At 38.1% G+C, this 23,953-nt stretch overlaps 1 protein-coding gene across 2 annotated transcripts in view; it reads left to right on the top strand.

The window, feature by feature from the left end:
• The window catches only part of ano2a (anoctamin 2a), a 39,012-nt gene that overhangs the window by 8,561 nt on the left and 6,498 nt on the right, over nt 1-23,953 (top strand). Inside the window, exons 5-26 of one of the 2 annotated variants that reach the window (XM_082181568.1) lie at nt 4,517-4,668; nt 4,768-4,822; nt 5,831-5,882; nt 5,994-6,049; nt 6,165-6,212; nt 6,409-6,473; nt 7,277-7,411; nt 7,808-7,968; nt 8,082-8,164; nt 10,171-10,182; nt 10,926-11,003; nt 12,040-12,105; nt 14,602-14,676; nt 14,757-14,958; nt 15,079-15,190; nt 15,942-15,999; nt 16,087-16,187; nt 16,426-16,577; nt 22,856-23,008; nt 23,116-23,168; nt 23,297-23,478; nt 23,578-23,683. In XM_082181568.1, coding sequence (XP_082037694.1) covers nt 4,517-4,668; nt 4,768-4,822; nt 5,831-5,882; nt 5,994-6,049; nt 6,165-6,212; nt 6,409-6,473; nt 7,277-7,411; nt 7,808-7,968; nt 8,082-8,164; nt 10,171-10,182; nt 10,926-11,003; nt 12,040-12,105; nt 14,602-14,676; nt 14,757-14,958; nt 15,079-15,190; nt 15,942-15,999; nt 16,087-16,187; nt 16,426-16,577; nt 22,856-23,008; nt 23,116-23,168; nt 23,297-23,478; nt 23,578-23,683 — 2,157 coding nt within the window. The remainder of the gene's footprint in view (nt 1-4,516; nt 4,669-4,767; nt 4,823-5,830; nt 5,883-5,993; nt 6,050-6,164; nt 6,213-6,408; nt 6,474-7,276; nt 7,412-7,807; nt 7,969-8,081; nt 8,165-10,170; nt 10,183-10,925; nt 11,004-12,039; nt 12,106-14,601; nt 14,677-14,756; nt 14,959-15,078; nt 15,191-15,941; nt 16,000-16,086; nt 16,188-16,425; nt 16,578-22,855; nt 23,009-23,115; nt 23,169-23,296; nt 23,479-23,577; nt 23,684-23,953) is intronic. The other variant, XM_082181569.1, reaches the window with a different exon arrangement.

Raw genomic sequence — 23,953 nt, 5'->3', positions numbered from 1 at the left:
AATATAACTTATATGTGTTCTCTGGTAATTTAAACCCACAACTTTACTTTGCTAGTGTATTGATCTTTATTGAACTTTTGTTCATGAATTTACAGGAAAGATTTCCTAAGATTAATTAACACTGAAGAAGGCACGCGTCGAAACGCGTCTGTGCAAATAAAAGTATATATATGCATAGTGTGGCCTCTCTCCTACTTTACGTATTCTAATTATCCAGGCCAGCACTCTTAAAGGGGTGGTAAAATGCCCTTTTCACAAGATGTAAAATATATCTATGATGTCCCCAGAGTGTGTGTGTGAAGTTTTAGCGCAAAATACCCCACAGATATTTTTATATAGCAAGTTAAAGTTGTCACTTTTTGAGGGTTTGCAAAAACGCACCGTTTTGTGCCTGGCCCTTTAAATGCAAATGAGCTGCTGCAGAGGGCGGGGTTTCAAGAGCTCATGTGTGTTAGCAGCTGCTGTTACCTCACGCAGACACACTAAAATGACAGAAACTGTTCTGCCTTTAAAGGTGAACTAAGTAACTTTTTTTACCTTAACTGAACAGCTTCGGAGTCATTGGAATGGTTATATTACTTATTTCGGGTTGAATGGTGGTCGTTTCGCACCCCCTGGTGCCCGTGAGCGGAAAATATGCACTTGCAACTTTGAGCCGGCGGGCCGCTGGCCGCCGCGTCAGGAAGTCTCGCGTGATATCAGGTCTCGCGATGTAAACAATTGCTTTACGGCCAAAAGAAATCTGCTAAAATGCTGTCATTATTGCGCTCCCTCACGCTGTCCGAACCCGAATGAAGAAGACGTTTTAAAGAACGTCCTATCTGCTTTGATGTCGTTGATCTATAGCCTCTGGTGTCTGAGAATCAACAACGAGTTTTTACGACAGTGACTACGTTTACATGCAGCCAATATCCGGGTTATGGTCGGGTTAAGGTCACTATTTGGGTTTCTGAAACATTCGGAATAACGCGTTTACATGCGTGAGTAGAGAGAGTTACTCCTGTATACATGGAATTTACAATATCCCGATGTAAACGGCGACGCGCGGTTAGCGTCTGGACGTACGGACTTCCTTAAGACGCAATATGCGTCATTTCCGATTCTTTTTCCTGTATCCAAAGACAACAACAACAGCAGCAGCAGCACGCGGATAATGAATAGTTCGGGGCAGATAGCGATCGCCTTTGTTTGCGCTTTCCTCCTCGCTCCAAAAGTGTGGTGCTGTGCTGCGTCTCGCCATGTTTACCTCTACTTCTTGTTTACTTCCGGTATACTGCACGCGGGTTTCTGTATGCGCCGTCCCTACTCAAAAGACCAAGATTCCTTGCGAATAGAACATGCGCAGAACACAAATCAATGTCCCTTTTGATGGGGATATGCCGATACGCGTTTACATGACCAAATATTCGGGTTAGAAAGGGGGTACCCCAGGTATAATATCCGGGTTTTTAAAAACCGGGATATGAGCATATCCGGGTTTTTGCCGGTGTTTACATGGCCGTGCGCGACCGGGTTATTGCTAATATCCCGGTTTTGAACGGGTAATTGGCTGCATGTAAACGTAGTCAGTGTTGTCAAATATCTATTCCGAAGCTGTGGGGGGAGCTCTAGAGAGAAACCTGCGAGCAAAAAGCGAGAATACAGCGAAGAAGTCCCGAAGTTACTGAGTGCTGCTTTAATGTTAAAACGGAGTCAGACAAAGATGGAGAGACTCAAGAAGAAGTGACAACATGTAGAATGCAACAGGACGTCTCTGAATGGTTAGTTGATGAATTTATGTTGCTGATGTTATCTTCAATTAAGATATTCTGTCATGATAAATCTATAAATCGCTCATATAGGAACTGTTGTGCGATGCACACAGAGTGACTTTCTATTGCATGTGAAAAGATGGATGCTAAAGTTTGAGCTGACTCACAAATGTACTCTTATACAACAACTTTTCCTCTTCTCAACATGGACTGCGTGTTCCCGGGGGCGGGGTTTATGTAAATTCTAGGGTTAGTGATGTCACTAACCCGGGAGGAATGTTGTGTAGTCCCAACCAGCCGTTTGTTGTAGTCCTTTTCTTTAAAAGCAAATATCTTCCTTTGCTTTGAACTTTGAGTATTGTAACTTTGCAGATGTTGTTTATGCTCAAACAGCAACATTACACACTAACTAAAGTTAGAAAAGTGAAATCATAATCAACCACCCCTTTAAAGTTTATAAGTATATGCATTGAATGAAGCCTGCTCCTATCCTCACTTACTAAGATTAATTAAACCATGTGTACAATAGATCTGATTGCTGAATTGTGACACCATCAAAACCTAAAAGATCCCATTATAATAAACAAATCTGTCTATACTGGTGGCTCCTGGTCCATCAGTCGACAGGACAGATCCTATTATTGTCACACCGCAAAGCAATTCTAGCTGCTTTATTTTCCCAATCCATTGTAGATAAATTACACCAGTGTTCCAAAGTTTGGGATCAGTTTAAATACCTTTATTCAGCAAGGAAGAATTCAATTGATACAAATTTACAGAAAATACATTTATAATATTTGTTAAATTCTGTTCTTTTAAACTTTCCATTCATCAAAGAATCCTGAAAATAGGTGTCATAGTTTGCACAAAAATATGAAAGGGATAGTTCACCCAAAAATGAAAATTCGGTCAGTAATTACTCACCCTCATGTTGTTCCAACCCCGTAAGACCTTCGTTCATCTTCGGAACACAAATAAAGATAGTTTTGATTAAATCTGAGAGCTGTCTCACTCCTCCATAGGCTTCTAAGGGATTGAAACTGGCTGGCCCAGAAAAGTTATTAAAGACATCGTTAATATAGTCCAAGTGACTACAGTGGCTCAATCTTAAGTTTATCAAGCGACGAGAATACTTTCTGTGCGCAAAAAGTAAACAAAAATAACGACTTTATTCCACTATTCATTTCCTTCTCTCTGGGCCTCGAGTGAGTTCACATAGTGTAATAGCGCAGCGCTTCTGTGTTGTACGTCACACGTAGGCTCACTATTGGCCGACGCTGGTCATGTGTGTGATGCGTGTGACGTACAACACAGAAGCGCTGCGCTATTACGCTAATGTTCATTTTTGGGTGAACTATCCCTTTAATCTGCACAACCATTTCAAAATTGATAATCAGCAAATCAGCATATTAGAATGGCACATGATCCTTCAGAAATCATTGAAGACTGGAGTAATGATGCTGAAAACTTAGCTTTGCCATCAAAGGAATAAATGAAATTTTTTAATATATTTATAATCAGAAAATAGTTTTTTACAATCGTAATATTTCACAATATTGCTGTTTTTACTGTATTTTTGATCAAATAAATGCAGCCTTGGTGAGCTTAAGAGAACTTTCAAAAACATTTTTTTAAATAAATTTACCAACCCCAAACCTTTGAACAGTAGTGTATTTATCCACAAATATCATGAATTGATGATTACAAATGTATTTATATATTTAATTAACTTCTGACATTTTGTCAAAGCCAGTTCATGATGCCTCCACTGACTTTTGTCTTTTGTTTCTAATTATGAATGTAAAATTATTGTGCTATTTTAATATATGCAGTGTTTGTTTAAACCAATGTATTGAAAATAAAGTAGAGCTGCTGATCTGCCTGTTGTTCTGACAGATTCAAGCTGTCATGCTGCAATGCTTGGTCACTTCCAGTGTTAGAATGTTTCACAATGCATTTGTGAACGTAAAGGTGTTGAACACCAAACAGTTGCCATCAGAGCAAATCTGAAAAACCAAAACCTTATAGTAAATATACATATGTATATATGCATGTATAATTTATATGACTTGATATTTTACTGCATATTGCATTCACAAATAAGCTAATGTCAATATTAAGAAACAATTCTCTTCCCTATGAGAATGTTTCACTGGTCTGTCAATCCGAGCTGTACAGACTTCACAGTCACCCCAACTATAGACACTGGCACAGCCCAAGAGTGTCATGTTTTTTCAGGTTAAGAGCTTTGGCTCCATGATCGTCTTTGTAAGTGCTCCGGGTTGGCCCGGTCTAAGAGCAGTTGTAATGCCAAAAGTCAATTCTCAAAGTCTGAACACTGCAGAGAAAAAAAATGTTATCTGATTATACAGTCAACAAGCCGATTACTTGTAAAATGTTTTCAAATTCCTGCAAGGGACATTTGTCATATAGGTCGCATACTAAGACGATTGTTAGCGTTGTGTTTCCCCATACATTTAGATTTGGCTTTCATCCTGAAAGAATGATTTGTCCTTTGAGGTTGTGAGTTGTATTGAATGATATAATCTGATAATGGTGGATTAGCTGTTGAAACATATGGACCCGCATCATACTGTACATGTGCTTCTGTTTGCCTTCAAAACGAGATATTCCCACTCTACACTTGTGGTGTCACATCGTCTGACCCTGGTCTCAACTCTTAGTGTGTCTCGTCTGTCTTCAGCTCTGGATATAAATGGATTAATCTCTCTTTCATTTCAGTTCCCTTATGCTTGTTTTTTCAGACGTATCAGCTGAAAGAGAAGACGGGGCTCATGGGCGTAATAAGCTCGTTTTGGGCGAAGATCAATCAGCCGTTCCAGCCGGGCGTACCAGAGCCCCAGAACCCACGCGCACGTGTCCTTTCCCAGCCGTTCAGCAGAGACAAGCTACACCTGTGAGTGCCAGCGCTTGCAGACAGCCAGATTATCATTAAAGCGTATTTACAATAGGCAAACCCACATATTGGCCTAATTGTTTTCCTTTTATTTTGCAGATTTGATATAAAGTCAAAAAACAACTTGTTCAGCAATGCAGTCCGAGGTCGAATTGTGAGTATCAAACGCAAACATTTAAATTATGTCGTTTACTCACCATCGTGCCATTCCCAAAAACACAAAGGGAGACATTTTGAATGATCCATTTTTCTCCCTGTACAGTTGCAAGAATTGGGGACTGGAGCTTTCAAGCTTAAAAAATGATAGAAAAGCACCATAAAAGTATCATAAAACTATAGCAATTGTCTTTTTTGGCGTATAGTAGACACAAATGTATATCAGTGAACTCAATTAATCACTCAGACCAGTTTTGTGAGCTGATTTACTGAAAAGAACAATTTATTCATGAATTAGACATTTGCTCATGGACTCACATGAGAGAACTACTGTAAGCTGAATATTCAGTTAATAACTTAACTGGTTAAGTGTGGCCATTTTATGGTTATTTTTGGTATTTTGGTCAAATCCTCATTCACTTTCATTATATTAATAGTAGAGTAGGCCATGATAGGTCAAAATTGGACTTTAATTTTCAGGGTTAACTATTGCATTAATGTATGTTTACAATTCTTTGTTAGATTTTAATGTACACTCTCATTCAAAAGTTTGGGGTCATGTTTAAAAAAAGAAGAAGAAATTAATACTTTTGTTCAGCAAGGATGCATTACATTGATCAAAAGTGACAGTAAAGACATTTCTAATATTACTAAAGTTTTCCATTTCTAATAAATGCTGCTCTTTTGAACTTTCTATTCAAAGAACCCTGAAAACAAATTTGTCAAAGTTTTGAAAAATATATTAAGCACCACAACTGTTTTAAATATCTGTTTCTTGAGCAGAATATTAGAATGATATCTGAAGGATCATGCCATCAGAGGAAATAGAAAACAGTCATTTTAGATTGTATTAATATTTCTCAATATTACTGTTTTTACTGTATTTTGATCAAATAAGTGCAGCCTTGATGAGAAGAAGAGACCTTTTTCAAAAATATTCAAACTTCTTACAGACCAGATTTTTGAACGAAGGTGTATTTTGTGTTGTGTCCACGCTCTCTCGCAGGTTTATGAAATTCTGAGGCGCACAGCCTGCTCACAGACCTGTCAAACAATGGGTATGTTCCTAACTATACTATTTTAAACTGGATTGTTTTACTGACATTTAGTTTGTTTCATTAAATATTTTTTACAACATATAGTCAAATTCTCTCTCATTTCTGTCTCAGGCATTACGTCTTTGCTAGCCAAAGGGGTTTATGATTCTGCCTTCCCTCTACATGATGTAAGTGTTGCATTTTACCTAGTTTGGGTGAAGCTGATATGTAATTGTCTGTTAGTTCGGTGTATATGTGTGATGAGTTTTGGGTAGAGCTCTGTGTGTGTTGTCATTGCTGCAGGGTGACTTTGACAGCTCAGAAGATAGAGAGCATCGCAATGACAGACAGGTGAGACCCGCAGCCTGCTCTGATTGGATGGCTGTGTCACATTTATTAGCTTTGTTTTGATTGATAAAACAGCAATAAGCTGCTTATTCTTGTAAGACGTGTGTGTGGGTCTCTAAGAAGATGCAAAGAATATTTGGTTTTGTAATACAAAAGCTGAACAGTTAATATTACAGAGTGAAATTTGTGTATATTGTAGATGTTGCATGAGGAATGGGCCAATTATGGAGCTTTCTACAAATATCAGCCAATGGACCTTATCAGGTATCAGAAATTATATACTTCACTAACATCTGGTTCTGTGAAAGATTTTATTCAGTACACAGATGGTTGTTGACAGGTTTTCCTTAATGAGAACTGTTATATGTGTGTATTTTTGCGGACTGCTATAAATAGTTCTACCTATAAATATAAATAGTTCTAAGGAGAGATGTGTTACTTTTCAGTATCTTTTAAGATTTTCACCTGGCAGGGGATAAAACACCTGAAAAAAATCCCATTGCCTATCCAAAAATGCCTACTTAAAACGAAGTATGTAAGAATTTTTTTAATGTTAAAATACTTTCTCTTAACCCATTTTATTGTTCATTGACTACCATTAGTATGCCATTCAGGGGTTTATTTTTAAAGACATTAAACACTGAGACATTAGCTATGTTTCCATCCAAAGTTGCGAATTTAACTTATGCACAAAATTGGAATATCGCCTGAATAAATTGTGAATAAAACACCGTTTCCATCCAGCGAGACGAAGAGAACCAAATCTTCACTACTGATAAACTGGTGCCAAATATCACTAAAAAAAATGTAAGTTGTTGCAATAGGAGAATCCACTGTGGGTATTTTTTGTATAAATCATAAATTCGTTGCGACTCAGAGCGACCAGACGAAACGCAATAAGCACGGTCATGTTATCTTGTTTTCGGAGGATGTGTAAAACTTTGTGAATGGCATTCGATCTCTGTAGGTTCACATTCCATGCAGTCGTTTTTTGAAAACAGCTTGTATGTGTTGGTGTTCAGTGGTTGTTTATCATAGTTTTGAAACCATTCACATGTCTTCAACAGGAAGTACTTTGGAGAGAAGATTGGCCTGTATTTTGCCTGGTTAGGAGTGTACACACAGCTGCTAATTCCTGCCTCAGCTTTAGGAGTCGCAGTATTCCTGTACGGATGCCTCACCGTAGACACCAATGTGCCCAGGTAAACACACTCACATGTTTGCTTCTCTATCATGGTGGGGTCTGTTTATTGACTTTTGTCATTTTTAATGGACAAATATTTTTTTTTTCATCCCCTAACCCTAAATCAAACCCTCACAGATTTTCAGTAAGACTTTATTTAGACTCTATTAAGCCATTTTCTTTGTGAAATCTAAACTAGCCTAACTCTAAAATATGAATTTGGAATATTTACATTTGAATTAGAATGATTTATTTGCTTTATGAACCCTTTTTCCTTGTGGCGATGTTCCATTTTCTGAAATTCGTGAAGCACACGTGTTTTTTTAAAAAGAGAACCAATTTCTAAGAAAATCGATGTTCATGTATTTCAGTGAATTTTATTATATGATCAATCATTTCTCTCTCTCTCTTTCAGTCAAGAGATGTGCGATGAGCATCTTAATTTTACCATGTGTCCTCTATGTGATCGTGTGTGTGATTACTGGCAGCTGAACAGTATCTGCAGTACTGCACGTGCCAGCTATCTGTTTGATAACCACGCCACCATGGGCTTTGCCATCTTTATGTCACTCTGGGGTATGAGCTGTATACATTTGATGATAAACTCTGTTTACTGTACACATTTATAATATATTGAGAAGAAAAATGGTGGTTTAAAGAGGAATTGATCATTGTGCGTGTGTGTTTAGCGGCAGTGTTTCTAGAACACTGGAAGAGGAGGCAGCGATGTCTACAGCACAGCTGGGATCTTACCGGCATGGAAGATGATGAGGTGAGTAAAATCCAAAGCATTTTAGAAATCTAGAAACACCTTAAAGCCACAGAATATCTATGTCAATAGGCTTCAAGTTAAGTCACAGCCATGAGCAAACTTTTGCTACTAGTTGGATGCAGGGAATTCTCATTCTAGAGAGTATTTTACTATACAAAAATGTTTTGTGCACAATGTGTCAGTATTTTTACTTGGGTTTCCTAGAAGAGAAAGACACATTCAAAAGTTTGGGGCTGATAAGATTTTTTAAAATGTTTTTGACAGAAGTCTCTAATGCTCACCAAGGCCGCATTTATTTGATCAAAAATACAGTAAAAACAGTAATATTTTGAAATAGTGTTACAATTTAAAATTACAGTATTGAATACACTTAAAAATGTAATTGATCTCTGTGACACAAAGCTGAATTTTCAGCATCATTACTCCAGTCTTCAGTGTCACACGATCCTTCAGAAATCATTCTAAAATGCGGATTTAATGCTCAAGAAACATTTCTGATTATTATCGATTATTCTGATTATTGTATTTGTAAACAGTTGCTTAAAGGGATGGTTCGGAGTAAAATCAACCTAGGGTCCTTTGCTCCATGACCTCGAGCCAAACTGGATGTAGTGTAACGAAGAATTATTATTTTTTCCGAAGTGTTGACAACTTAGTGTTAACTAATAAGTGTTGCAAATTGGTACTACCAACAAAATATTAGTGCATTCCTGGAACTGGGCGTCGTTACACTACATCCTTATGCATCGCTTTCTGCCAGGACTTTTACGTGCTTTTCCCAAACCACTGAAGTGACGTCGACGTCCGGGTTAGCAGTAGCATGAGCCGTCAGGCAAGTGTTATTTAAATAAACTCCTGATGTACTTACAAACTTTCCAATGCCTTGTTTTATGAGTACAGAACCTATTTGTACTACTGTAGAAGTTTGGTACCATTCTGGACATTATTAGTGGGGTAATTTACGAGATACATCATAGGATCCATTAGCGCCTGCACTAAGCCTTCCGGCTGATTTCTCTAAATACGCTCTAACTTTAATTATGTTCGACCAAGGGAAAAAAGGCTTCTGGGGGGGTGTTTGGCTCGAGGTCGTGGTGCAAAGGACCCTAGGTTGATTTTACTCCGAACCATCCCTTTAATATTTTAGTGGAAACCATGATGCATCTCTGATAAATAGAAAGTTCAAAAGAACAGTATTTATTTTTTTGTTACATTGTAAGTCTTTGCTGTCATTTTTGATCAGTTTAATCCATCCTTGCTGAATAGAAGTATTCATTTTGTTTTTATCTTACAGAGCACAAACTTTTGAATGGTTCTGTATTTGCTAAAAGTGAATTTTGTCACCATTTTTTACAGAGATGAGCATCATAAGCATACAGATAACATCATTCTCAAAGATAACACACATGCGCTAAAAGCGCATTGGATTCCATGGGGTCTTAAAATATTTATTGAAAACTAATGTCTTATATCTTATGGCTTTTGGTGCAGTTTTATAAAACCAGTTAGCCACTCGAGGCAACATGGTTCATGCCATGTCTAGCATCACCTCTTAAATGTGGGGTAATCATATTTTTGCACTGCTTACAATAGCTGCCCTCTTTAAAACTATTCACTGCGATAAACTGCAACACCGTTTATAAAGCATTGTTAAACATAATGCTAGATAATAGCCAATTCTGGCCTGGGCTTCATTTAGCTTTAGGAAAATTCAAGCTTTCATTGTTCTTGAGGGTCTGAACTGTTCACCTGGGATTGGATTAAGCTTGAAGCGTGTGTGTGTACTGGGAGAGGGTGGTGTGTATGTGTGTGTGATAGGACATGTGTGAGTAATGAGATTGTGTTCTGAGTGGATGAAGGACTGCACTCTCAACAGGACACCATGGAGATCATGAGCATCATGCTAATATGAATAATAATAATGAAGTTCAATTACACCGCATATTAACCGCTGTAAATATGTGTGTCTAACTCCATGTTTTCTTTGCTTTGATGCTCACCAATAGGAAAGGGCTGAGGTAAACCTATCTTTTGCTCTTTCTTTCTGTCTCTGTTTCTATATTGCTCCCGAGATGCTCAATTGCACACCATATTTTTCACCACGTCTATCACACTTCCCCCACCCTCATCATCACTCCATCTCCGGTTTGCAATTTTCTGCACAGCGTGAGGATCAATTTTGCATCTGAGTCTGTGGTGAGGCTGTTCGATGAATCAACCCTGAATTCATAGGAAGAGGAGGAGAGATTTACAGTGGATTAACTTTGTAGTAACCTGTGTGCCAACGAATCCTTTACCGTGATTTTATACCATTAACCTCAGTGCCATAATCCTGACCACATTGTACTTGCCAGATAATCACAACCTTATTTGTAACGTTGAAAATGCTACCCGTCACCTTAAACACATTTTATATTATAATAAATATATCAGCTTATGCATTGTGTTTTGAACATAAGACTATATACCACTCTTGTATTGGATGGTGGTCTAACAGATTGAGTTTACAGCAGTGTGTTTGCATATTACCCAGAAAAGTGTGCTTTTTAATGAACTTGCATTTTTGTACCATATCAGCGTCTTTAGCCTCCAGACAAGAAAGTAATTTAATGCGGAACCAAGATAATTATTTCTATTCGTATGTGTTTGTGAATCCTGTTTCTATGGAGACTGTTTTGCTTATGCATGTCTGAGGAACTGATGTTGGATTTGGAGTCCTTCATCACAAAGCTTGACGCAAGTTTGTGTGTTTAAATCCCAGAATGAGCTACGACCAGCATATGAGGACTTTCTTCTTAAGAAACAAGAGAAAGCGGCAAAGAAGAAGAAGAAGGAAGAGGTAAACTATTAAGACTACCACACATTTATCACTACCTATTACACACTATTACACACTATTACTACCACACATTTTGACCGATTAATTGTAATTGATCCATGATTTTCCCATAACTTTCCGAGTTGTTTGTGATGATAAATGAATAAGTACTATATATACTTATTACTTATATACTTTAAATAATTTTAGAAAGATTGTACCCACAAAAAGTATAACTATAGAAAAATGTATATTCATGATAAAACAAATTTCCATGATTTCTCCATGTCTTTAAGATTTTAATAATAGACTTTTTCAAGCTTGGAAATCACAATTCCCGATATCATGCGAATATCATCAAAAGTTTTTTAACAAATAATTGGATTCTTGACAAAATTCTGAAGAAACTTTACAGAATTCCTATTGGAGTTTTTATAATAATTAGGATATTTTTTAAATAAAATAAAATAATTATAGGTTGCCGTAAGTGAGTATCCTGGATTAACATTTTGATGATCCTGGAACAGCATTCCTGTCCAAAAACGTATACCTAACCTTATATATAGTCAATATCAGAGGAAAACCCTTTATTAGACACTAATCTAACCCTTGTTGTAAGCCTAATTTTGAGATAATGTACACTTGTCCCTCAAATCTGATTGGTTTATTGGAATGTTGTTCCAGGATCAACAAAGATGTTGATCCAGGAACATGTTGTACTTTGTGAAATCACGTTTACCAATAAGTATAATCATTTAAATTGATCATCTCATTTGATTCCCTTTATATTCCCATTAGGATTTATTAAGGAAATCATGATTTTCAAATTTCAATAGATATACTCTACACATTGCATTTAATATATGTGTATTTTTGGTTAATCTAATTCACTATTCAGGATCTCAAGGTGAAGTCTTGAATTTTTGTTTGAAATTAATTATTGCGTAAAAATGCACTGAGCTGAAATACTTGGAATACCACGCAAATATTTCCAAGTAGATATGAGAGACTGAGTGCGTGTGTGCGCAGTGCTTTTAATCTCTGCTCTGTGTTCTAGCCGGACGCAGGAACAGATGACAAAGGAAGAGAGAAGCTACTGTATGCTAAAGGAGGGCAGTCATCGGTGAGGAGGGGGGAGATAATTTGAGAGTTTACTGTGTGTTTGCCTAGGAGAGAGCAAGCTAATCAACTTAACCAGAAGAGGCGGGGCTTCAGGGATAATGCAGTTAGTTCTCAGCTGTCAGTCATCGAGTGGTCACTGCGCTGACCTCAGTCGGATCCCACCAGGCCACCCGGCTCATATCCGTCTTTCTCCTTATCTCACCCCGCATTAGCGCTCTCTTATCTTTTTCTTCTTTCGGGCCATTTAATTAATTAGATAATGAATTACACAGTCCAACAGAGAAGACTGTTGGCGCCTTGTTTTTCCCATTTGAAATGAGCAGTTTGGTCGCAATTTCACTTGATGTGATTTTGCGGATTTTTGTTACTGTCATTGTGCCCTTGTGCGTAGTGTCAGGCCCGCGCCGCATACACACAACACACGTATGCGCTCAAACACTATCTCTGGTGTACACGCTTACTACACACGGCACTCAAAGCAGATTACCTCTCTGGGTATTCCACACTAGATTATACAGGATTAGAGTCAGAGCTGGATTAAAACACAAGTTAGAGTGGTGTCCTTCCTCTAATCAAAGACACATGTTCACTGTTTATGTGCGTGTACCTGAGAGAGTATAGAGTTTTAATTCAGATTTCATGCGTGTGCGTCTGGAGGAAGGGGGGTTAGGATCCGTGCTGTTCATTAACGTCAGCATGCACTTCAATCAAATCACCCTTACTTACATACCACTTACTTACCTTACTTACTATTTCCTATTCTGTTACATAAAACTGCTATACAGCTGTAGATTTTGTAAACTAATTTTTAAATATTGCCAGCTACACTATACTGTATATCGGAAGCCAAATTGGTAACGGTCAATATAGCATATTTTTATGATTAAAGTCAAGTCCGGTCACCTTTATTTATATAGTGCTTTTTTACAATACAGAATGGTTTCAAAGCACATTTACAGTGATAACAGGAATTCAATGCAACAAAAGGGGCTTTTGCACCGGAGGAACCTTTTCATAGTTCCTAGGGCTATTGGCGGAAGTACCCGTTTTTTGGCGTGTTCGCACAGCAGGAACTAGGAACGATTTTAGTTCTAGGAACTCATTTTGGAGGAACTAGATAGCTCCTACTTCAGAGTAGGGTCTAAACCAGCACTATAGGAACTATCCATGTCGTTAGTGTTTGCTGATTGGCTGAAACGCACGCGGAACACCAGCACCCGCCATTTAAAAAAAAAACTGTGTAAACACACAGATTATAGCCTATATATTTACTCCAGAAACTAACTCTACGAACATGGTAAACAGTGATAGGTGGGCCTCTTAACCTTTACGCGAAGGAGAAAATCCAACCTCAGCTGGCAGCAATGGACATAATCCACACAGCATACGCTAATGCCTTTTCATATATTGTCTTTCTATGTATAACAGTTCTATCTAATAACGTATTAGACAGGACTGTTAGATCGTAAACTAATGAACACGGAGAATGCGAGCACGGTGTGCTCAGGCTCTGGGGTTCTCAGCGTCGTCAAAATAAAGGTCACAATAACAATCGCGTCTTATTATTAGATCGTTTATTCTTGCAGTAGGAATAAACATTCCATATGTAACGTTTGTATGTAACGTTATGTACATACGTAACCATATGTAACGTTACATACAATTGGTATGTAACGTTCCAAATTCTTGCAGTAGGAACTTCAGAGTTCCTACTAGCGGTGCAAATGCAAAAAGGAAAATGTTCCTAAGGGAACCATTAGTTCTCGGGGAACCACCCTGGTGGCTAGTTCCTAGAACTACCCTGTGTGAAAGCCCCATAGATTGTTTTTGCTGTACAGCAGCTCTAGAAGAAAGTCATTGTCCAATTTAATTAAGTTCAGCGTTGGTTCATTTTCGTTGTAAAAAACATTAGTTATTAATTTAGGGGCTGTTTACACGACACCGTTTTCAACTGAAAACAGAAAACTTTTTATGCGTTCTGGCCGTTCATTTACACGACAACTGCGTTTTGGTGGCCTGAGAACGCAAACTTTAAAATAGGTTTCATAGTTTTTGATAACGAGTTTTGAAAACGATAGCGTTTTATTAGCAAAATCCATATAATAATCAGTTTTAAGGCCCTTTCACAACACAGATGAGAACTACAATGATAACGATAACTATACAGTTTTAATAATCGTTCCAATTCTATGAGAATAGGGAAATCCACTTCACAATTAAAAAAATTACAACAGTAACACCACAGAGGAACACTGCCATTGGAATCATTTATTGATTTTACAAAAACAGTTAACATAATTATTTCGACAGTACACTATAATGTTTTGATGCCAGATTTGCCAGAAAGAGATTTAGTGTGAACATTGTTGATGTTCTGTTAAAAAAAGGGCAAAATAGTATATATTTATAGTATGGGTATAGTATGTTTTCTCTCAGTAGATAGTGTATTCATGTGTCTATGGTGAGCATATGGAGTAACATGCTGTTGTTCTTGTAGCTTGCCTCAGAGTCTTTGTCATGGACTGACCGGCTGCCAGGATATTGCATCAACATATCCTCTATCCTCCTTATGGTGGGTACCTTTCCTAAAAAGAGCATGTGTCACATTAGTGTTTTTATATTGTCAAAATTCTTATTGATCTGTTTTCTCAGGTTGGGGTCACGTTCTCTGCCGTGTCCGGAGTGATTCTCTACCGCATCATTGTGTTTGCTGTTATGTCAATGAACCCTGATCACGAGGCCAAGGCTAATGTGCGTGTTACCGTGACAACCACTGCTGTCATCATCAACTTGCTGGTGGTTCTGGTGCTGGATGAGATCTACGGCGCTATAGCGGCCTGGATTACAGAGCTTGGTGTGTGTTTACATGACAAAAAGATGAAATTTGGAGAAAAACAAAATGACTTAAATTACTTAAAAAAAGATTAACACTGATGATTGTTATGAATATGATGTTAATGATGTTAACTTGCAGAGATTCCAAAGACTGAATCGACATTTGAGGAACATGTGATCTTGAAAGCTTTTTTGCTGAAGAGCATGAATTCATTTGCACCTGTCTTCTATGTGGCCTTCTTTAAGGGCAGGTAAAATGGAATCCCATTAGCATACCCACCCAAACCATTGTGACATTCTGTCTCTGTTGAAAGCTATGATAATTGGATTATTATAATGTACTTTGTTACCGTTTGTCATGTCCAGTGTGTTGCAGTGTAGTTGTGCGCTTACTGTAGTACTGTGTTTATTGTATATTGTAGTGTTTGTCTCACTGTAGTGTTGTGTGTTTATACTGTATACTGTAGTGTTGTGTGTCTGTCCTGTGTACTGCATTGTTGAGAAAGTTATTTATGTTGTCTATATTGTATATATCATTTTGCAGTGAGCATTTGTTTCATAAGAACATTTCATATGAGCAAAACATTTTTAACCTAAAATCACAAACATTTTGAGGAAAAAAATTACTTTTAAATTTTTTTCTTCTATTTTCTAGTTTGATTTTTTACTATATTTTCCGGGCTCTTTTACATAATTATTGAGTCATATGTCGTGCATTTGAATGACAGCTTTTTTCTATAAATTATTTTTGTAAAATATTAACATATTTTATTAATAAATTTCCAGCTGCGTATTACAATGCTATAAAAACTTATTTTGTGCTGTCTGTGTGTTACATGTAGTGTTGTATGTCTATAGTTTTGTAGTTTTCGATGTAGTTTCTCACTGTGTAGTATATGTGGCATCAGTGTTTAACACCAAAATGCTAAATTTCTGGGTTAGCTTAGTTTAATCCAGTGAATATTTTAAAATATCTCTCATAACTCTGGTGTGCTAATTTAGGTTTGCCGGTCGTCCTGGTGACTATGTTTATGTCTTTAAGGATTTCCGCATGGAAGAGGTAATTATTAAAACAACAATATATTTGTCTTCAGTGTTCTAGCACAATGTAACTAACTGTTTGCATGTACATGTGTTTTTTGTCTAGTGTTCTCCAGGTGGCTGTCTTATTGAAGTGTGTATTCAGCTGGGAATCATTATGCTGGGGAAGCAGCTTATTCAGAATAATGTGTTTGAAATTGCCATTCCGTAAGTGCACACACATACTGTATACACACGCAAAGTCTTCCCTGTGGTCTTTCTGCTAATTTTCTTTGATTCATTAAAGTACCCCCAGTCTATTAAAGGAAGCACCTAACTCTCTTGTTCAATTAAATTTTGATTCTCAACACTGTTTAACTTTACCAAAGCAGTGCACAGTGAGTAATGGAGGAAGTATTGGTTTTAAAATGACACAGCTGAGCTGACATTCGGCTTGACATTACAGGAAGCTGAAGAAGATGTATCGCACATATAAGGAGGAGAAAGATGGATCAGCAGATGAGGAGGACAAAGACTCTAAACGAGAACCGCAGCGCTGGGATTTGGACTATGATCTGGAGCCATATGAGGGTTTAAGCCCAGAGTACATGGAGATGGGTGAGTCTCACATGCTCAAATGACTGCTACATTTGGTGCATCGCCTTCATTATTCTACTTGTTTTGAATGCCGTGCATCCTAAAAATGTTTAGCAGCGTGTCATAACTATGTGCTTGGTACATAACTTGAAAGCTTTATTTGGCTTTTTAATGACAGTGTTGTGGCTCAAGGTTTTACTTTATTCGCAATAGTTCTTCAAAATATAATGCCATGCTCCATCACATTATTCAAGTAAAATGTGAATGCCATTTAGTTGGCTCTGACAGTTTTTGTTTTGAGGTAAAATAACTAAGTATAATTGTTAGTCACATCATCATGACCTCAACTCTGGGTGGTACTGTCCAATCAGAATTAACGTTAGGTTTTGCACTCTGAATTGTCACATAGCTTTTAGTAGCCTGGACAACTAAGAAGCTTAGTCTAAATTTTTAAAGCAAGATCTTTACTAAAGTAATCCTGGCTCTTATTTAATTACATTTTAATTTGTTTAAAAATAGACAAGTTTACACTAAAGACTTGTTCACACTAGACATGTGCAGGTATATGGATATACAATGTCACACGATAATGAACATGCACGATATTGTTATCGTGGGCACTTTAAAATACAGTGAATAATTATTTAATACAAATTATTCCGATTTTTTTAATGTATTTTAAGAATACTTTTCCCATCAACTGATTAAAATGCACAACACCGCTAAGTCAAAGAGGCACGCACACTCTGATGTAAACAAGCCCAACACGGATGAGAAGCATTGGCAGAACGAACAAGTGAAGGAGACGTAATGAAAATGCACATTCACTCTCTGACAGCAGATGGCGCTGATGGAACAACAGACATGCAGCCGTTACCCCGGTAACCCTGTAAACAAAGCAGCTGCACTACTTTCTGTTTCTGAACAGTATTTAAAGTCCGCGTGAACCGGAAGTTGCAAACGACTTTTCTCCAGTGCTGTGACGTATTTCCCAGTGAAAAGGAATATTGAACAGAGGGCAGGGTTTTACTCTAGCGCTCCTCCTCTCCATCTCTCGCTCATTACAGACTAACGATTTGAGGGGAGTGGTTAAGCGTTTCCCAACCTAACGCCGCCTTCACACTGGCAGTTGAAATCAGCTCCGATACGGCTACGAAACGACCGGAAGTCATTCATTTCCTATGGAGATTCGCAGACCGCATGCGAATGGGTGCGAACCGGGTCCGAACGAGTGCGGTGCGAAAAAAATCGTGTCCGTTGGTCATCCGGATGCGTTCAAAAAATTTAACTCTTGCGAAAGGCTACGGACGGTTCCTATCCGACAATTCCAGCGGAAGTTAGCGTTGCTATGGTACTGATAAACAAACCTGAATTCTCAACTTTAAATAAAATAAATAATGATTTTATAACGATAAGTTGTCATGTCCATTTTTTTATTTTCATGATTTTCTAACGTTATTAGGGCAGTTAATACAATTAAAAGCCCTATATACCACTATATCACATTTAGCCGACCTGACATATCAACGTCCTGGGGAACTTTCCTCCACGCAGCAGCCTTCCGATTAATGTCTCTATAACCCTCATCAGAGAGATCATACAGAATTGTACATTCTGACACCGACAAAATCAACCGTTAATCTCTCCGCCATTTTTGTTCTACTCGCTTCCGAAGCTTTTCAACGGTGTAGTACGACGTCCGCTGGGGGCGTATTGCGTATTACGGAGCTGATTTCAATTGCCAGTGTGAAGGCGGCGTAAGTCCTCAAACCTACGTCATCAGGGAAGGTCCTCCAATGCAGAGGGGAGGGGCATTTTCAGATTTTGATTAAAGAATTTTTTTTTTGTGTTTTAACTTGCACGGATTAATTGTTCACCACAAGACTAGTAATATGCGCTAACAAAGTAAATACGGTCCATTTTGATTTCAGTTGGACTTTAAATGTTTTGAACAGCCATTAATATTTTTGTATTCGCAATTGCGTTCATCGCAGCACCAAATACTTAACGACTTAATAGGCTATTTATTTTTACATTTTAATCTGGAATACAACATGCCCTAGCCTAGATATTGTTTGAAAATGTTTTGATTCTTTATTGTAACACTTTACAATAAGGCTAAATTAGTTAACATAAACTGACAATGAAAAATACTTCTAAAGCATTTATTAATCTTACTTAATTTCAACATTTAATGACACATTATTAATAACATTATTTTACTCTATTTAATGAACCTGAGCTAACATGAACTAACAATGATCAGTTGTATTTTTTTTTCCATTTTACAAAGATATACTGTGATAAAAATTAAAAAGCTAGTAAATGAGTAGGAAAAAAACATATTACAAGCAATAAACAACGAGTGCTTTCAGTATTTAAGAGTAGGCTATATCTGAACGTTTTCTATTAAAGAGATGTGAGTGATTTTTCTCTCTCAGCTTTACTGTTGTTTGATTATTACTGATAACATAGACAGCGAGATATCTAATAAGCTGCATTCACATTATGCACAGATCTCTTTTGAAATATAAAATCCTACTGTTTAATCCCTTAACTGTGTTTACATTCATTTCGCGTCATAAAGCATTTTGAGATGCAAGTACATTTAACCACTTACACAATGTCAGCCGCATGTGCGAGCGCTCTTCACAAAACGCACGCAAGTATTTGAAATTGAAAGCAGCCTTCTGTCAGTGAGATTAATATTTTTAACACATATGCCCACTACATTCCAAACAACATAAATGATGCCTTCATAGAGCATTTGTACGGAAAATACCGGCGGGCGAGACCACACACTGCAAGCGTACCGCGCGTTTCTCACAGCGCATATCTTGTGCAATGAAGCCCACGAATGTCATTGTAATTTGCTTCAAACTTTCTGAACGATAATTTTTCAGTGAAGGTTCGATAGGTGTGTGTGTGTAAGAAATTGGAAGCAAGCAGAATATGGGTGTTTTAAAACACATTCAGCATAATTTCAGACAAAACACATTTCACACTGCAAGACTCCGAGTCATTGAAAGGTCCAGATATTTAGCATTCTAAATGTCTCACGATCATCGACAACACATTGGCGCTTCTCTCAGGTTGCGTCTTGCGTCTTCACACTACGCGATTGTCACCCACGTGAATAAGCACCGATTTGCCTCAGATTCGGGATATTTGTGTGCGATTTCCACAAAACTGTCGTGAGTGAAAATCGGGGCTAAAATTGTGCAACGAACCGGCATAAGCGACAGTGAATAGCAGAGTAAGAATCCGGAACAGGTGTTCTGTCAAAGTCTGCTCCCTCTATTTCCCCTTAGGCTAGTGTTCCCTGTAATCCCACCACACAAACTGCTCATTGCACTGGTGTTTCCAAAGATAGCAATATTGTTTACTCATGGTGAGAGATGTTGTTAAAGTGACTTAGAAGTTGTTGATCCTATCCCATATGTGGATGGATCTTAAACAGTATCAGTTTGATAGATATTAGAACCTCGTTGTATAAGAACCATGGGGGGAACAGAATCCGATGATGAGCAATCCAGCTGTCGAAACCTTCATGGTGAGAGATGTTGAAATGGCTTAAAAGTTGTTGCTTCTGTCCTGTATAGGGATGGATCTGCACATTTTCATTCAGTCAGTCTGTTTTTTAATGCATTGGTCTGAACAGACAATTTGCAGACAAAAACCGGACCCATTTGTGTTGTTGTGAACAGGCCTAAAGCTTTGTGATATTCAAGGAATGATCATGGTGGATGGGAGACCACAGACTCAACTTGATTGAGGGAAACAATTAAACGGTATCAGGTTGATAAGATCCATGAAAGATAAATGTAAATTAGATTAGCCCTGTACTAGATCAGTCATATTGCTTAGCAGTTCTGTGTGTCAATGACTACTTTAAAGGGGTCATGAACTGCATTGTTTTATTGTTTGTTTGCCCACGGCGTCACCATAAATGCACTGGTGTGGGAGGAGGGAGACTTTGTTCTCAATCCAGAGTGAGACAGGAAGCCAGAAGAGTGATTTGAGGATGGGGGTGATATGGTCATCTTACTGCAGCTTCTGAAGGCTTTTGTCAGGGATCCCGATGAGGAGCGCATTGCAGTAGTCCAGTCTGGAGGAGGAGACAAAAGTGTGGACAAGCTTTTCCGCATCTGCAGGAGTAAGCATAGGACGGAGTTTGGCAATATTCTTAAGGTAGAAGGAGGTCTTACACAGATGTTTGATGTGAGCATCCAAGTTCAGATGAGAATCCATTTTAACACCCAGGTCGTTGACTGATGTTGAAAGTGGAATATGGCCAGAGAAAATAATGCTAGTGATGTCTGATGTCCGGACCTGATGAGGGGTACTCCTAGAATAGCTTCTGTCTTTGAGCTGTTTAACTGCAGGAAATTTAGCTTCATCCACGCCTTTATTTCCGACAGACAGGTGGTCAGAGTGGATGATGACAGTGCAGCAGAGGGGGTTGAATTTGTCCTGAGATAGAGTTTAGAGTTAAGCGTATTTGGCTTGCTGTCCGCAGTGGAGGGGCTCGAGGATGCAGCTTCAACTCGAGCTTAGATATACCCCGCAGTGGGACTACTAATGCTTGGATGATGAGTATAGTAGCAAGATGCCTAAATAACGTTGGTGAAGTTGGGAAGGTGGAGGGATGCCAAAACAGCTTATGCCAGAGCAAGTTGAGCAGCTGCTTATATGCTCCGGCAGTTGTGATGATCCTTTCTTTGATCGGAAGATTAGATGGGTTCACTCCTCCCGAAATTACGTTATGAACTTCACATAATGTTTCATAGGGTGCACTGGATGATTTTTAATTGTCATAATATTTATTATTTCTAAATATTTATTTAGAAATAAAGGCCATTTTTCCTACCCTGATTTGATCCCTCTGATTTGAATGCTCTGTTTGAAGGGGCGTGTCTGCTGTGAGACTTCAGTGTAAACGCCCACTGCTGTGATTGGCTAACATATTTACATATGAAATATCTAGTATTATATGCATTACACTTTCTTTGGTCGCTTTCTATATATAATTTAATCACAGTTTAAATAACAGATTATTTTCATCCTACTAGAGAAATTATGTGAATTTGACCGTTTAGGTTTGATTTACTGACACATAGACAAAGAACATCTGATTGTACATGAATCATTACATATCAGAAATCACTGCTCACAGATCAGGAATTAGAATTAACACTGTTACTTACATGTTGTCGCATTACTGTCGAGTCCATATTGTAAAAGTCTGTTTGCAAAGCCTGGACCGAAATTGCGACTGATTTACCAAAGAATCCACTGCGAAATGAACCAAATACAACTAAATTATGCTCAACTGAGACATTCACATTGTTAAAAAATAAATAACCACTTTCCTAGCATTAGCATCCTTTGGAAGGTAATGGTGTATTTAGTCCAGTGATCCAAAATGTCAGTGGGCGGGGCCAAAGTTGCAGTGATGAAGTAGGCGTTGATCCTCTTCTGCAGAGGCGGTCTTTCACCAAGATTGGCACATTCCACAACGAGTCGTTTGCTGGGCTTGGTTACAATAAAAGCTGTTTTTGGAATAACAAGTTTTCAGCTCTGAAACTTGCAGGAAATTCACAAAGTACGATGACCTCTTATATGTCAAAAGCTCAAGGAAAATGGTTCTTATACAACGAGGTTCTAATATCTATCAAACTGATACTGGTTAAGATCCATCCACATCCACAACTTCTAAGTCACTTTAACAACTCTCACCATTGATTTCTCAGTTCGTGACCCCTTTAAGCATTGTACGCAGTGAAGACTGCCACTTAATTGGTGTAGTCACGATATAAAGTTTGGCATAGTCAGTGTGCCTGCAGGGAGTGGAAGCATAGCCCTGCTGTCGCATGTCGACACAACTCAGGAAATGCGACTCTTATTAAAACACTGTCTTAAGAAAGAAAGAAATGACTCCAGGCTGTAACAGAAAAACTGTCAGTGGTCGGTAACCTTTTGTAACAGAGAGAGAGCAAATATTACATGTATTATTTTATTTAGTTGTGTATTGTGAAATCCCACCCATCTGCAAGGCAAAATAAGTTAGTAATCCTTGCAGTAATTCTTCACTGTAGTCACACAGCTGTATGGGAAGCCATAGTGGCACAGTGATTAACAAGAAATATTAAAAATATAAAATATATGCCAACACCTGCTCTATACTTAATATTATTCGTTTATTAAAATAGATTTAGCGATGGTGTTTAAAGATGCCTGTAATGAATCCGGTTTGTTTAGGACATGGATCACTGATGTATGTGTTTGTTTGTCTGCAGTTATTCAATATGGATTTGTCACACTCTTTGTGGCCTCCTTCCCGCTGGCACCAGTCTTCGCTCTGCTTAATAACGTCATTGAAATCCGACTAGATGCGGCAAAATTCGTCACTGAAATACGCCGACCGGATGCAGTCAGTGCTAAAGAGATTGGTATGAAATATAGCAGCAAATATGAACAGACTTACTCATGGTTACACTTAACATGACTGTTATTCATTCTAGTTCACACTGTTGCATATTTATCTTTCTTTTCACAGGCATATGGTACAACATCTTGAGTGGAATCAGCAAGTTTGCTGTCATTACTAATGTGAGTGTTAAGACTTATGATGAAAAATATATATATTTAATTGCTGGTGGTTGTTAGTATGATTTATCTATTTATTGCATGCAGATATTTGACTGTTTTTTTCCTCTTTATATCTTTATTCCCTCAAGGCATTTGTGATCTCCTTTACATCGGAGTTCATTCCTCGGATGGTGTATCAGTATTTGTACAGTGAGACAGGCACCATGCATGGTTTTACCAACCACACACTGGCTTATTTCAACACAAGCAACTTTAAACCTGGTACTGCCCCACATGACACTGATTTTGACAGACAACTCCGTATTTGCAGGTACACACAACACACATGCATACACATACTCATGTGAACTCTACTCGCCTACATACCTGATATCATTCTCTCTCCTCGAACAATTCCTCATCTTCATAGGTACAAAGACTATCGAGATCCACCCTGGTCTCCCGAGTCTTACCAGCTTTCTAAACAGTACTGGTCTGTGCTCGCTGCACGCCTGGCTTTTGTAATTTTTTTCCAGGTCAGTTTTTGTTACTGCTTTTCTTGTTGTTCAAGGAACATTGTGGGTTAAATACAACTTAAGCTCTATGTACCTGTCTGTGTAAATAAATAATTAAGTCTGTGCAACATTTTTCAACAAATGTCATGGCCAGTGATGGGAATAACGGCGTTATAAATAAACGGCGTTACTAACGGCGCTTTTGCAGTAACGAGTAATCAAACGAATTACTGTTTCCCCTGTTACAACGCCATTACCGTTACTGACAATGAAATGCGGCGTTACTATAAT

Source organism: Leuciscus leuciscus (assembly GCF_965113295.1).
Source record: "Leuciscus leuciscus genome assembly, chromosome: 10".
NCBI classification, from domain to species: domain Eukaryota; kingdom Metazoa; phylum Chordata; class Actinopteri; order Cypriniformes; family Leuciscidae; genus Leuciscus; species Leuciscus leuciscus.
Note: the sequence above shows the minus strand (reverse complement) of the source record. Positions and strands in the feature narration are given on the sequence as shown.